The 15622-nt window shown below is 37.5% G+C and overlaps 1 protein-coding gene across 1 annotated transcript; it reads right to left on the reverse strand.

The window, feature by feature from the left end:
• Positions 1-5074: 5074 nt before the first annotated feature.
• On the reverse strand, positions 5075-15622 carry LOC148362413 (very-long-chain 3-oxoacyl-CoA reductase). The gene is made up of 7 exons (XM_088339261.1): positions 15478-15622; positions 12395-12502; positions 10494-10633; positions 10215-10311; positions 9693-9817; positions 7299-7464; positions 5075-5295 (listed from the first exon to the last, which is right to left on the reverse strand). Coding segments are annotated over exons 1-7 (723 nt in total). The 5' UTR covers positions 15563-15622; the 3' UTR covers positions 5075-5293.

Raw genomic sequence — 15622 nt, forward strand, 5'->3', positions numbered from 1 at the left:
CCGGCTCTTTGAAGTCAACCATGGGAGCCAGCTCACCTTCAATCAAGACGCGGATTCTTTCGAGACTCTTATTCTTTCTTCTGATTGGCCAGTTTACATTTTCCCCAGGATTCTGTGTTGTTGATTTTTTTTTTAAGTAAAAAATGGTTAACATTTGCACCTAAAAACCCAGATTTAAAAGAGTTGCTTAATTTTAGGTTTGTCTTATAGACTGGAGTATTTTTTTCTTTTTTTTGCAACCTAATTCGTACAGTAGTTTTAATTTCATGCATATTATAGTTCAGTGCACATTTATTTGTGGAATACATTATACAAAAGACTATTTTACAATCTGCCTTATCATCCGGAAAATGTGGAACTTCTATTTATGTGTGATGAATACAGTACATGATTATAGATGTAAATAAAAAATTAAATGTTATTTCCCCTTGGTGTGACGTGACTTAAGCTGGTCGAGTGGAGTAGCGGGTGGATGCAGAGGAGTGGGGGAGATAGGCAACAGGGGATTCAAAATGAAACTGATTACAGCCATGCAACCTAATGAGGGTAGTAATTTGCGTGCCCTCTTTGTATTTCTTGATTATGAAACACATAAATTATAATTTTACAGTTCCTCATGTTGAGGTTTTTGAGTTTTTCCTTGCCCTCGTGTAGGTTTTAGATCAGGAGATGGTGTAATAATAGTCTGTAGTTTGCAAATAGTCTGTGATTTGTGCAGCCCTTTGAGACTCTTTGTGATTAAGGGCGTCACAAATAAACATAGATAGATAGATAGATAGATAGATAGATAGATAGATAGATAGATAGATAGATAGATAGATAGATAGATAGATAGATAGATAGATAGATAGATAGATAGATAGATAGATAGATAGATAGATAGATAGATAGATAGATAGATAGATAGATAGATAGATAGATAGATAGATAGATAGATAGATAGATAGATACTTTATTCATCCCCGAAGGGAAATTCACATTTCCAGCAGTATCCCTGAGCTGAGAACAGTACAATAATAAAGCCAAAAGAATACAATATACAAATACCCAGTGTGACGTGCAAATGCCCACTGTAGCGTGTTATATAGAGTAACTAAATAGTGCTTCACAGAATACATATTGCAGTAAGATTCGGTAATATCCAATGTAGGTGGTGTGGTTTAATGTGGGCCTTTACTCTGCCGGGTGGAGTTAAAGTGACTTGACTTGACATTATATATGCATTTAAAATCTCCCCTATTTGTAAAGTAACATTTCATTATTATTATTTTTCTTTTTACTTTAATTATTTGATTTACTCATTTTTTTTCTCTATTTCTGCAGCAGAAAATTGTTAACTTTGTTTCATGATGAAGCAGTCAAACGCTACAAAGTTAAAACTTTCATGCCAATTTTGTCAGTAATAATGCAACGTTCGATAAAAAAAGATTTAAAAAAAAAAAAGAATGACGACTTTTTTATAAAAGGGGTCTTGGCGTCCTTTGCCGGAGAAAAGTGGTACTACAACTCTGAGCGTCACAACGTAATTGTGTTGCATTCATTTCACGTATTTAGTGTCTGATAAATCACGTGATAGAAAGATTCAATGATCTAATTAGTTGCCAATGCTTTTGATAATCAATTTTAATTGTTATTTATCAATTAGTTCTTGCAGACCCATCAAGTATTATTGATCATATACCAATTTAAGGGACACCGAAAATGTGTCTTCGTTTCTTCTTTTTTTTTCCCCCTTACATCTTTTTTTTCTTTTGTTTCCATTCCTAGCTCTTGACTTATTTTTTTTCTCCCCTTTTCTTCCTTTTTATCCCATTTTCTACTTTATATCGTCTATCTTTCTTCTTATTTTTACATATTTTAATCTATTGTCTTTCCCTTTATTCCCTTTATTTATTTTTTGTTCCCCAATTTTTGTCTTCCCTTTCCTTGCTTTTTTCATTTTTCTTCTCTTTTTTATCTTTGTTTTCCCTTTTTTTTTAGCCTTTTACATATTTTATTGCCATTTCTTCTTTTTGGTCATTTATTCTTGGTTTTTATTCTTCTTTCTTCATTTTCTATTTTTTTTAAAAGTAAAAATAATTTTGGGTTCCTTTTCGCAAGCTTTTTACCTTTTTTTTTGCTTTTTCTTTCCTTCGATTTTTTGTTTCTTCTCTTGTTTTCCTTTTTTAATTTGATTTGATTCTTCTTTTATTAATTTTAGTCTTTTTCTTCCTCTTTCCCCCGTTTTCGAGTCATTTCATGAATTATGTTCCATAATAATTGGTAAAATATGTATTAAAGCCACAAAAACAACCTAACGAACCATTTGGAAGCTAAAAGAGCCAGCTCTCTTTAGTGAGCTTAGCCGGAAAGCCGTTTCTCTAAAAAAAAAAACCGGAACTCCACTCACTGTCTTCTTCGTTACCACTTTGCTCTTACCAGCTTTAGCCACAGCGCCATCTAATTATATTTTACAGCAAGAACAGTTATTGTAACGACGGCAGGACCAATTGTATACGATTATTTTAAAAGAGATTAGTTTAAAAGAGTCATGGTGTTGCCTACATTTTATTATTCCATAAAAAAAACTTGATAAAGTATAAGTCCTGGGAAGTAAAATGACAAGAAACCATTCGTCGACCAAAAGAGGTGCTGGCGAAATTTGCCTGTCACAATAATTAAAGGGACAGTGAGTTGGCGTTCTCTAGTGGTAAAACAAAACTTTATTAAAAAAACAACATTGTTTGAAATAACAAGCAAAAGTGAATTAAATATTCTGTCGATGTAGATTTTTTTTAAATACATGTAGTTTGAAAGATTGGCTCAAATTTGACATGAATTTCACCTAGGGCAGGGGTCCCAAACTTAATGTTTTGGGGGGACGCCGGAGCTGAGATGGGGGGCCGAATTGCGTTTTCAAAAAGAAAATCTCTTTAAAAAAACGGTCCGGTGTTCCTAAATACAGTGTCCCTACATTTATTAAGGCTGGGCAAATCGATCCAGATATCGATATTATCAATACTGAGCGAGTACACTTGGATCGGATAAAAACTATTGGGATCAATACTACCGTTTTATATATCACTATAACAATGTAGTTAGTGGGTTATAAGATGATACCTACATTATAACTTTTGAATTGGATCCAATTGTGTTTGCACATTATTTGCACTACTTCATTATCAAAATATTGTGCAATGGAAGTTATATTAATTGTCTTGGTGACATTGTTAAAATATTTGTATTTTGGTTACATTGTTGGTTATTTGTGGCTTGACTCTCTTGACTTTTTCCTGAAACAGTTGTTGTGGCAGAAGTATTTCATACATTTTACATCGTATTGTTTTCACTACTTGAAGTTTGACTTTATTTTTAAAATAAAAAAGTATTTTAGTTGCCTTGTTTACATTCTTATACATTTTTTGTATTTTCCTTACATTTCTGCTTTTTTTGCGTTGGACTTTCTTGACTTTTGTTCTGAAACAGTTGTAGTATTTTTACATTTTTACTGTTAACGCTGTCATGGTTGCCATGGCGCCCAATTGTCTGCGCCTGTGTGTCACAGTTGCCATGGTGCCCAATTGGCCCCGCCCTTGTGGTGCCAACTGCGGCTCGTTGAAAGATCGGTTTTCTTTCTATATTAAGCTCAGCACTCTCTTGCTTTTTGGTCAGCCCGTCAAAGGAACTTCACTTCTGTCCCACAAGATGTGGGTTCTGACTCGGTTCTGGTTTCCTGTTGATAGCTTCAGTCCGGTATTGTTCCCGTTTATTTTTGTCCTGTTTAATTTCGGGTTCCAGTTTTGTTTCCGTCTATCTTGGTCCTGTTTGTTATTTTCTCCAGTTTTCGTTCCTGTTCAGTTTCTCCTGTTAGTTATCGATATCCTGATTTGTTGTCTATCCTGTCTGCCCCTTCCTGTCCGGAATCGACCCCATCTGTCCGATATCAACTCGGGCAATTGGAATCGGTCTTGTCGGTCTCTGGCTTCGTGTCCTTACACGCCAGACCGGCTTCCTGACGTGTATGACTCCCCATTTCCCATAAAATAAAAGGCTTGTGTGAGAACATCACGCGATTGGGTCCTGTATCTGTTCTGGTTCTGACAAACGCTTGTGTAGCATAATTTGTAAAAAAAATTATAACAAATTTAACCAATTTAATTAAAGAGCCAAGTTTATTCTTTTCAAATCTTTTTTGGAGAACCCCATACATTTTTAGATCATTATATCATCATTGTGAATAATTGAATTAAAACATAGTAATCAGTTCACATGATCTAACATCTCATCATGTTCTTTCATATTGCAAAACGGAATATTGACCAATCGTTGAATCTGCTACATTTGAACTGTAATTATTAAAAAGAAAAAACACACATTCAGTGCCTGCGATTGGCTGGGAACCAGTTCAGGGTGTCCCCTGCCCACTGCCCGATGATTGCTGGGATGGGCTCCAGCACCCCCGCGACCCTACTGAGGATAAGCGGTGCAGCTAATGAGATGAGACACATTCAGTGCCTAAAATCTTTGTGCTTCATCAGATTTATAAACTAACTCAAGCAGGCAAGGTTTGATCATTCAATGATCACATTTTTAAACAAAAATTGTATTGTTATCGAATAAGTATCGATTGAACTACCTTGGATCAGATCTGTACAAAAATTCCCATTATTGCCCACCTCTTATTCTTATAAACTGGTATCAGAGTTGGATATCACACAACTGAATCTCCAAAACTAGCACTAATGACCAAGAAGTCACAATGAAATGTATTAAATAGTTGACTCAAAAATTACACCACTGACAATTATTTGTAGTTTATTGTTCCAAAAGGAAGTTTTCCCCCAAAAATACTATAAAACGAAATTATCCCAGTTCACAAAAGAGGAGACATTTATGAGATTGGCAACTATAGACCTTGTATCAATCTATTGATAGATGTAATTTGCTAAATGACAGGTATCTCATCTCATCTCATCAGCTACACCGCTTATCCTCATTAGGGTCGCAGGGGGGCTGGAGCCCATCACAGCCATCTCCGGGCAGTGGGCAGGGGACACCCTGAACTAGTTGCCAGCCAATCGCAGTAAATGACAAGTATATGAATATGAATTGAGAAAAAAACACTCTACTGGCCTAGAACTAGCTGAAATGATGGAGATAATCACAAATGTGATTGATGAAAAAAAGGCATGGGTATCTTTATTAATATTGAGAAAGCATTTGATACAGTTGATAATTCGATGTTACTTTAAAAAGGTAGAAAAGCTTGAACACATGGAAATCAGAGGTATTTCCGTGAACTGGATCCAAAAATTCCTGAAAAACAGACAACGATACGTCATTTGGCTTGGCAGAAAAACAAACGACTAAACGTGATGTACCCCAAGGATCTTTTTTGGGACCAATGTTGTTCTCACTATAGACTAACGACACCATTTTAAGTATCAAATATGTTTTAATTAATCTGCTGAGGACATACAAACAGTATATGCGTGGATACTAATCTTCATCATTTAGAACAACTTTAAACAAAGAATTATCAGAGCTGCAAGCATAGTTCAATACAAATGAACTAACACTAAATTTAACCAAAACAAAATATGATTTTTTTTAAAACAAAACGTGATCATGAGATCTAGATGAATAATACGGATATTGGAAGACTCAATGGACTTTAAGAGGTAGGAATAATACATGATGAAAACTTCAAATATTTTCTCAAATATTTTCCCCCAAAATAAGATTGCCAGAAATATTTATATTATGTGGGGTGAAGCTTAATACATGTTTTATTTTTCACTTACGATACCATATTTCACCTTGTCTACTGAAATCTGGGGAAATTGTTCAAGTTTATTATTTGGTATTTTGAAAATAGATAAAAACTAACAGTCATTCATTTGCTAAGCTAATTGATCGCTACATAACTTCTTCATTTGAAGTTTTACAGAAATATTTGAGTATGTGCAGTAAAAAAATATCTTTTTGATGTTTTCAAAAGAAATGTAGGTTACTCACTAAATAGGGGAAAGATGTGGGAGTATTGGTAGGAACCAATATGTGGAACTAATGTGCCCAGGTTGGTAGCGAACCAGGGACATTAGGGGGTAACGCCAATTCCCAGAATGCTATATGTTTTAGATGCCAACTACCTCAAGTGTGTTATTAAAGCAGCACAAAATGATACACTTGTTTTAGAGTCTTATTTGTACAAATAACAAATAGAACATTGTTACAGTTTTCTCCAAGGCGTTTCAGCTGATTAACCTAAAAGTCTGACTTTACTCTCTCGAATTTTAGCGCTAAAATTTGGTAAAAAAATCTTGACCTACCAATATATATCATACCCAAGTTGCATGTGTTGCGAAGGCTTTTTAATGGCTACTTCAGGTCTAGTTTTTGTCTATATCAGTACAAACGGCTAAAGGTTAAAAGAGCCATATTGTATCAAAAAAACAAAAACAAACCATAAGTTTGGAGCTGCAAAAAAATAAAAGCTTTATATAAGGAGGGTAACACATACTCTTAATACAGTATATACTGTTTGTATCTATCTCATCTCATCTCATTAGCTGCACCGCTTATCCTCAGTAGGGTCGCGGGGGTGCTGGAGCCCATCCCAGCAATCATCGGGCAGTGGGCAGGGGACACCCTGAACTGGTTGCCAGCCAATTGCAGGGCACACAGGGACAGACAACTCACTCGTTCATGCCAGGGCCAATTTGGACCGGCCAATTAACCTGAAATGCATGTCTTTAGAATGTGGGAGGAAACCGGAGTGCCCGGAGAAACCCACGCAAGCACGGGGAGAACATACAAACTCCGCACAGGAAGTCTGGTAGCTGGATTTGAACCCACACAGGAGGTTCCCAAGACCTTAGAACTGTGCCGCACACGCGCTAACCACTGCGCCGCCGTGCTGCCCTGTTTGTATCTATATTAATTGACAAATGTTTGTTCTCCTACAGTAACCATATCATTTTCCATTATCAAACATTTATTTGAAAAGCACTGAGGAGCCACTAAGGAGCGCTAAAGAGCCGCATTTTCTTTTACTATAATTAAGGTTAAATGTTGTCTATTGTCCTGTCCATTGTTCATATAACTGCCGGTTTTTGTTCGAATGAAATTTGACTTTGGTGCTTCCTCGAGTCATTTTACCACATATAAAACCTGGAACTTGTCCAGTAGCTTTTCTTCCCTCTGCCTCCTAGCATAGGCGCTACAATTTGGCAAGCTAGCCAGAAAGACTTCTAGGCAAATAGAAGAGACTAAACAATGATGGACATTTTTTTAAATGTCAGAATATAATACATTACATTCCAGGAAGATTGTTTTCAGGTCTCCTGGGTTGCTAATGGTAAAGACAGCAGGTGACGCGTGTTGTTGTTCCAGCAATTTGGCAACGGTTTCTCCCAGTTCAACGTTATTTAAGTACCCCGATGCCATTCTCTCTGTTGTAGCAACACCTGTGTTGATCTTCATCTGCCAGGACAAAATGATACAATGAGGAGAAATTTCAGGGCACAGTAGTAGAAGACAGCATCAAATTTGTATTTGATAGTGTTATTTAAATTCACTTGAGGCCCTTTCAGGGTTAAATATTACTCGCCAATTAAACCAAATTTTGACTTTGGACCATTGGCTAACAGACACAAGGGTTGTGGGCCCAATCCTCGGTCGAACCAGAAAATTTCCAGGATCAGCGTTGGAGTTAGGGGGTTGGATTAAGACAGTGTTCCTCAAATAGTGGGACGCAAGAGGTCTTCTTCTTCCTCGGAGGGCAGGACAGAAAATAATTGAGAACCAAGGGAGTCGGATTACAGTTTCGGCCCAAAACTCGCATATTCAATTGATTTTAGGGTTTCGAAATACCCAGAAATTGAACACAATGTTGATTTTTAAATATTCCACATCACTGGTAGCTTAACTGGTAGGATGCTTGCCTAACACACACAAGTGTTGTCGGTACAATCCTGAGTAAAACCAGTAAATTGCTAGGGTTAGAGTAGGAGTTTAGGATTGCAGCTAGGGGGTTGGGTTAGGGTTTCGGCCCTAAGGTTCTGAATTCAGGGTTTCGGATTACCCACCAATTGAATTGAATTTTGATTTTGGAGCAATCCACATAATAATAATCATGGGTTGATCAAGTGGTTAGATGCTTGCCTTGCACACACAGGGTTGTGGGTTGAACCCAAAGTCAAACCAGTAAACTGTATAGAGCAGGGGTCAGGAACCTTTTTGACCCAAAGAGCGATAATATCAAATATTTTATCGTTTTGGGGGGGGGGGGTTGAGCGAAAGAGAGCCACACCATATATCTTAAGTCAAAATTCAGCAAAACTGTCAAACACGCTCTCCAGACATATGCTTTTTTTTCAGTGTGTTTTATTTGTAAAATATTAATCCCAGAGCCTGTGTCCCATATCAACAAATACACCACTTTGAACTTCTTCCTCCCACAGTTACTCAAGATCGTTGAGGCTCATTTTGACCTTAATCTTTTGTAAATAATGGTTTCAAAACAAGGTGCAAGCAGAGTTCTTTTGTAAATATGTCAAAAAAACTGTAAACAAAAAGTTTATGGATTAATTTCCCTTCAGCGAAGTGGGCATGTGGGAGAGAGAGGGGTGTGTGCTGTGTTGCATAGCTTGCACACCCCTACCACTGACCCAACCAAATCGTTCTGTGTGCTTGGTTAGCGTTTGTGGGTAATTACGGTTTGTTGTGTGGATTTTATCAATAAGTGTCTCAACAATAAACATACATTTTTAATGAATATAAAGGATTCTTTCGGAATGTAATTCCAAAACAGGGTCTGTTGGTGTGACACCTTTACTATAAAATGTATGTGCAACTGTGCCCTTTCTATACTAAACCGATTGCTGACATTAAGCTTACCAAAATTGGAACACTATGGAGGAATTTGCACGAGAGGCATTTTATCACTTAGCCATATGTACTCATGAAAAGAGCCATAGGTCCCTGACCCCTTGTTAGGGTTTTCGTTAAACCTAGGGAAAAGGTTAAGGTTGTTGTCGAGTAATGATTTCAGCCTGAAACTAGCGTCTTAAAGCTTTTTATTGAAGCCAATTTTATCGGGTAACCCTAATAGCCTTACAAACACATGGTTTTGGGTTAAATCACAAATGAAGAGCTGAGCTTTAACAGCTCACTTGCGTCAGGAAGTGCCATAAAATTGCAACCCCTGGTGTACGTAAACTTGGTGTTGTGGATCAGTTAGAAAACTTGGGTGTTTAGACGGGGAGTGTTGAGAACGACGCAAGTGTATTCTAATTCATCAAAGGGGGAGTGTTGTGGAAAAACCTTTGTCAACTCTAAACAATCAGGACACAACTGGAAATTATTTTGTGTTAAATACCTGACATGATAAACTTGGTGTTGTTGATTACATCTGAATTTCCTTGTGACAAAACGGTTATACCACCAAAGGTTGTGTATATTAGTGTTTCACCAATTAAAAACACCAATATTGGTTGCCACCATCAAGCCAAGATACTCCTGCAGTCTAAACAAGACAATTGATGACGTTTTCATGTTGACTACTTTATCCTTTTACGTAAGTACCGGTACCCAAAATAATTGTAATTTAACTTTAAAAAGTATTTTCCACCCATACTTATACTTTCACTCAAAAAATATATATACTTTATCCACCATGATATTTTTCTTTATGGTTCAGTTTATCTCACCTGATATAGTTTGCATGACGATTCTGCATACTCCTCTCGTAAAACTTGGCAGAAAGCAAGGACACTAGCTGCTCCAATAGTCAGGAAACCTGTACCGTGCATCAGGAGCTTTTCTCCAGCACCCCCTGTGATGCACACAAACACCCAGTTTCTGAATAAACATGAGCTAATCTAAAGACATCAAGCTCAGGAGTGAAAATGAAAACATTCTACAAAGTAAAAACCTTGGAGGTTATCACTTTTTATTCAAGCAAGGTTGAATCACTGATTGAAAAATGATGGGCAGCTTCTTATCCATCAGAACTTTTTAAAACCAGTTATTGGCTTTAGAGGGGACTCAGCATTTGCAATGAAATGCAGATTGTTAGCAAAACATATCAGGTTCACACATGGTCTCAGGGGACTGAGGATTGAACCTATGAGTTGTAAGACCTCAGTCGTCTGCAAATACCACAACCCAGAAAAAATTGTAAGAATAGTTATGGAACTTTTGATGAGTGGCAATAATACTAGACTCCTTACCTGTGATAAAGGTGTAGCTACATTTGGAGTCATCCCTCACCAAAGGAAAGAAGGCCTTCCATGACACAAATGTACTAAAAAGCAATGATTCGATCACCTAGGATATAGCAAAGACATAACTCATTTGTTAATTTTTCTCACGATTAAGAATATAACAAAAGATGGCTACGCATGTTGTCCTTGTTTAATGGTATTACCGTATTTAATCAAACTATATTTTTCTTTTCTCATCATATGTACATTGATGGTCATTTTGACTTGAGTCTTGTGCATACATACCCAATGAAGGTCTTTGAGAGTCTGGGTATGTGGAGGTCCTCCCTGCCACCAGCTAAACCCGAGGGAAGAAACTATATCCGTAATCTTCCCCACCTTCTTGAGTAGGAGCTGCTTTGCCTGTTCCACTCCATCTTCTGAGCCTGACAGATGAATAAAGTACTATTACATTGTCAGGGTTGGGTAGGGTTACTTTAACTTGATTACTTTCAATTACTTTTGGATTACTCCAATACCGAATATGCTAATAAAAGACAAAAGAAACTAAATATGAATAAAATTACTAAATTTTGTGCAGGCTTGGGGAGCAACGGAACACACGGAACTGCAAAAATGATGTTGGCAAGCTGTTTGGATTTATTTTCATTTTGTTTCTGTCGCATTTTATGTTAGTTTTGCCGGAGATCAAAGAGATCAAAGCCACAAGAGAAAACTTACCACGTGTTGTGAGTCATAATTTTATTCATATTTAGTTTCTTTTGTCTTTTATTAGCATATTTGGTATTGGAGTAATCCAAAAGTAATTGAAAGTAATCAAGTTAAAGTAACCCTACCCAACCCTGTACATTGTAGCAAAAATGGGTGGTAAATAAATTATTCTAAGAAACCATTTTTTGACCAATTGAATTAAAGAGCCGAGTTTATTCTTTTCAAAACTCGTTTCGCATTTTTGGAGCACCACATACAGTAGGTTTTTAGATCATAATGACAGGAAAATGGATGAAAAACCTTGTTTAGTTATTCTGAAGGGTGGCTACACACACTTTAGGTGGATCCTTTTTACCGTTTTGATAGTTCAATATACTTTAATCAAGACACACACACTCTTGGATTTATGGACTTTTATTTTACTAATCATCTACTGAAGAAGCTTGAATAGAACACAAAACTATAAGAAGAAAATAGAACAAGACAAAACTAGAGGTTGAGAACTTAAACTGGCACCATTGAGACCTGGCCAGGGCCTTGGTCTAGCTTTTTCTCCTGTTAGGACATCCCTCCTGCCTTGTGGCTGGCCAAAATCAGGCTGCCCTAGCGAAGTGAGAAGTGTACCGGCTCTCGGCTCAGGTCTCAGGGGAGGGGCGGACACCCAGTGGTATGGTAGTCACGGCAACCTTTGAAGCCATAGCCCGCCCTTCCCAACCTCACATTCCGGCAGTATCAGTCAGACAATATATCGATGTGATTGACTTAAAACACAGTACAGGTATTTACTTCACAAGTTTTGACATTGCTTGATCATTTTCTGACATTGCAAAACGAGATTCTGACCAAACGTTGTATACTCTACAACATACTTGACTAAAAACTAACAACTCTTTAGAACATAAAACTTTCTACAGCTGAAGAACAAACAAATATTCTGACAAAAAATATTCAGGCAGCAAAAATACATGATTGTATTCATAACAGAGGTTTGCCTTTTTTTAAATTCCTGTTGATGTAAAAATTAAATCCCATTGGTTATGCCATTAGGCGACAACCAATCACAGCTGAGCTTCTGGAATAAGGTAAGCTGTGAGCGAATGCTCATTTTTCATTCAACTCACCCTTGGAACAAATTTCAACCTGCCCCAAACTGCTACTGTTACTGTACCGCCCAACATTGTTTACTAGCAGTAAGTATTTTGGGGGGTCGAAATCATTTTTAAAGAGAAATATTCAATAAAATACAAAACGTTTTAGGAGTGTGGTAAAAACTTGGACCGTCATTCCAAAAGACAAGCAAACTAAAAGCGTGGGTGCTGAGGGACAAGACTCAAAGGTCCAAAATGGTAATGAGTCAGCAACAACACAAGATGAGGCGTTTCAAGCCCAGTATTAAAGTGCTCAGACAAACAAGGTAATGTCTATACTGTATATATTTCTTTATCACTATATGACAAATCACCTTTGGGACTCACCTACATCTCCTACTATAGTGGTGAGATTGTTTTTAATGTTAGCAGAAATCAATGATTGGAGTCTCTCTAGTCGGTTATGGTCTCTTGAAATCACTGCCACTCGGAAACCTGTGGGTAAAAAAAACATATAGAAACATAGCGATATCACACACACACCCCCCCTGTTTAATTGTCAGATCATTTAAGCATTTTCTCCACAGTAAATGTTCCACAAACCAGCGACCATTTTCTGATTGGATATCATTTTTTCATTTCACTTTTGGGGAACCATAGTGGTTTAATGGACCACCCCCATCGAACCAATGTCAATGTTCTGCCGCGGTGTTGTTGTGACGAGCGACTGCGACTTGTGATCGTCCGACAAAGGTTAGTACTACTCTAAGCTCCCTCTCCGCCTTTTAAATGGACTCAAAGCAGTAAATTTAAATGTAAGGTGCGTTGCTTGAAATGTCTCAAAAAAGTAGGATATAATCTCTGTTAAGTATATGTTAACAACACCCAACTGAATTTAATGTGCCCTTCTGCTTATTTCCACTGTGTTTACCTGCTTTTATCTTACTTTGAGCAAAGGTGTTTGGGATAGAACACATTAGCAAGCAGGAATGGAAGGACGAGAGGCGAGTGGGGCGGGGGGTTGATTTCATAACCACCCCAGTGTTTTTGTTAGTGTAGCATGAAAACAGTGAAAGAAAAGGCCTAATTCACGTACAGTCAAAATCCCAACACAGACCGATGAAAAGAATTTAATAGAATGCGTCTAAGAAATGCATGCTCAACATGGGGAGCTTGACAGGAGCCAGTAGTGATCTGTTAATACACCACAATCCATGAGCAATCGAAAGGAGGGCCCCCTGGATAAGTTTTTCAGCAGCTGAACTCATTTCATATTGGGGCGTCAGTAGCTCAGGAGGTAGAGCGCTCGTCTTGGGATCAAGGGATCCCAGTTCGAATCCCGGCTCGTCTGTGTTAAATGTCGAAGTGTCCTTGGGTAAGACACTGAACACCTAATACCCCCAAAGGGCAGGTTAGCGTCTTACATAGCTGCAATACAAGGCTGCTATTGGGAAAAGTGGAGCACATTGTAAAGCGCTTTGGGAAGTCATTGACTTGAAAAGCGCTATATAAATGCAGATCATTTCATTTCATTTCATAATAGAATCATGTTTTGTCATTTCTGTTCATGGATCATGTCATCAAAACTTACGAGTAAGATCAACCTGGAAACGGAGCACGGGAAAACTTAACAGTTCTGGGAGCTTGGCTAGAATAACTACGACTGCATAGGGGCACCACTTCCTGTGGTATGTCTCGGGAAAGTACGGCTTGGTGGCACCCATCCTACTCCAGACCATTTTTTCCTGGGTTGCACTTAGCTACTCCACATGAAACAGATAGGACTGTACTGCTAACCGAGGATAACAGTATCAGGAGAAGCCTCTGAATCTGACTCAGAGACTCAGACCCACATACAGTGGCGGTTTTAGGCACGGGCGAGGCAGGCAGCGGCCCAGTGCAGCAATTTTGGCACAAGATTTTCCAAAAAAGTAAAAACAATTATGATAAATGTGCACCGAAAAAGAGTTTTGTGTTATCTAACAACATAAAACTATTCAAATGGGGGCCCCTTCGGTGCAGCTTTTATGCCCCTGCTTGCTGCAAAGGTGCGCGAAAACACTAAGGCTGAGATGAGGAAAAGCGTAAAGGAGGGGCGGCGTGGGGGACACTTTGACTGGGGGAGAGGGAAGAATATCTGTATTACTACTATACTGTACATAAAAAAATACTTAGCAGCTCCTGTATTCCAAATAACGTACATTATTCATAGCAGTGAAAATACAGTCTTACTGCTGCACATTTTTCTCATTTTGCCAGTCACGATGGCTCAAGCAGAGAGGAGCTTTTCTAAACGGAAGTTGATAAAGTCATCCCTGAGGTCAACCATGTTTTAGGAATAGCTCACCGGCCTTGGTGTCATCAGCATAAATCATGAACTTGGGGAGCAGATTTCTTATGACGATTTTATCGAGGACTTTGCAACAGGGAGTCAGAAAGGTCAGGTTTAAGTTTGTGTCTTCTTTACATTATAAATCTATATTTGCTTTAGTGTGTTTTCAAATGTGTGTAATTGTGTGATTTGCTTTATAAGAATATTGGTCTATTTCATTGTTTTATATTAATGTTCTTTTCACATTTTTGATACATATTTGTCTATTTTATGTATGTAGTGTATTTGTATTTATTATTTAAGCATTTTTTATAACTATGGCTGGTTTGTGGAGGGGGCGCTTAGGGAGTAATTTAGTGTATAACCGTCACTGCCAACATACTTAAGAAAAAGTCATTGCCTTACCAGCCTTTAATTTAAGAACACTTCTTTAGAAATAGAATACACTATTTTGTCTGAAAACCTGTAGAAAAGATGCAACTATCAAGTCAAATAATGGAAGATTGCCCTTTTTGACAGAGAGGTACTTGACACCACTGACACCAGCGTCTCAATTCGGTTAGGGCAAGGGATTCCTCTAGGAATAGATGAGCGCCAGTTAGACAATTTTTCACAATCGACGAACAAAACAACATCTTGACCTTAACCTCTTGCTAAAGCCCCTACTCCCAACATATAAATCAATTCCACAAAGTGGGGGAACAAAGCCGGTCACCCGAAGATTGATATATATATATATATATATATATATATATATATATATATATATATATATATATATAATACAAATTATTATTATGTATATATACGACATGCATAACTTGAAACGATTAAAAAGCCGAATAAAATACAGTAAAAAACTCCATTTTGTGTTTTATTTTTTGCATCAATTTTTTATCATAGATTGATTTTAGGTGAAAAATTAAAGCACTGCAAATACAAAAGAATTATCCTTGTTTGACATTACAGTATTCGCTCATCTCCTATTTTTAATTAAATTAAAGATGATTGGCAAAGAAATAGGATTAAAAATACAGAACAGTTCTAAAAAGAGCCAACATTTCCATCACTGTTCTAAAATGTCAAAATAGCCTTGTATAAAGCACATTTGAGTTCTATGTGTGTTTGTCTGGCTTACCTTTATCCAACAGAGCTTGAACTATTCCAGAGCCAACATTCCCTGCACCCCCCAGAACCAATACAACTTTGTCTGACTTGGACATTGTTGTTGAGCTAAATGAGTGTACTGAACTGTCACTCAAGCAGAAAATGTGTTCTTGTAT

Source organism: Urocampus carinirostris, chromosome 7, assembly GCF_059441175.1.
Source record: "Urocampus carinirostris isolate Australia breed hairy pipefish chromosome 7, RoL_Ucar_1.0, whole genome shotgun sequence".
NCBI classification, from domain to species: Eukaryota; Metazoa; Chordata; class Actinopteri; order Syngnathiformes; family Syngnathidae; genus Urocampus; species Urocampus carinirostris.

Bases quoted from the DNA above. Each gene is read 5' to 3' on its own strand.
- LOC148362413 (XM_088339261.1), bottom strand. From the start codon at position 15,562: ATGTCCAAGTCAGACAAAGTTGTATTGGTTCTGGGGGGTGCAGGGAAT. The intron at 10,312-10,493 runs GTATGTATGCAC...GCTATATCCTAG, and splicing joins CTCTCAAAGACCTTCATTGG to GTGATCGAATCATTGCTTTT. The intron at 7,465-9,692 runs GTGAGATAAACT...TTGTCCTGGCAG, and splicing joins CGTCATGCAAACTATATCAG to ATGAAGATCAACACAGGTGT.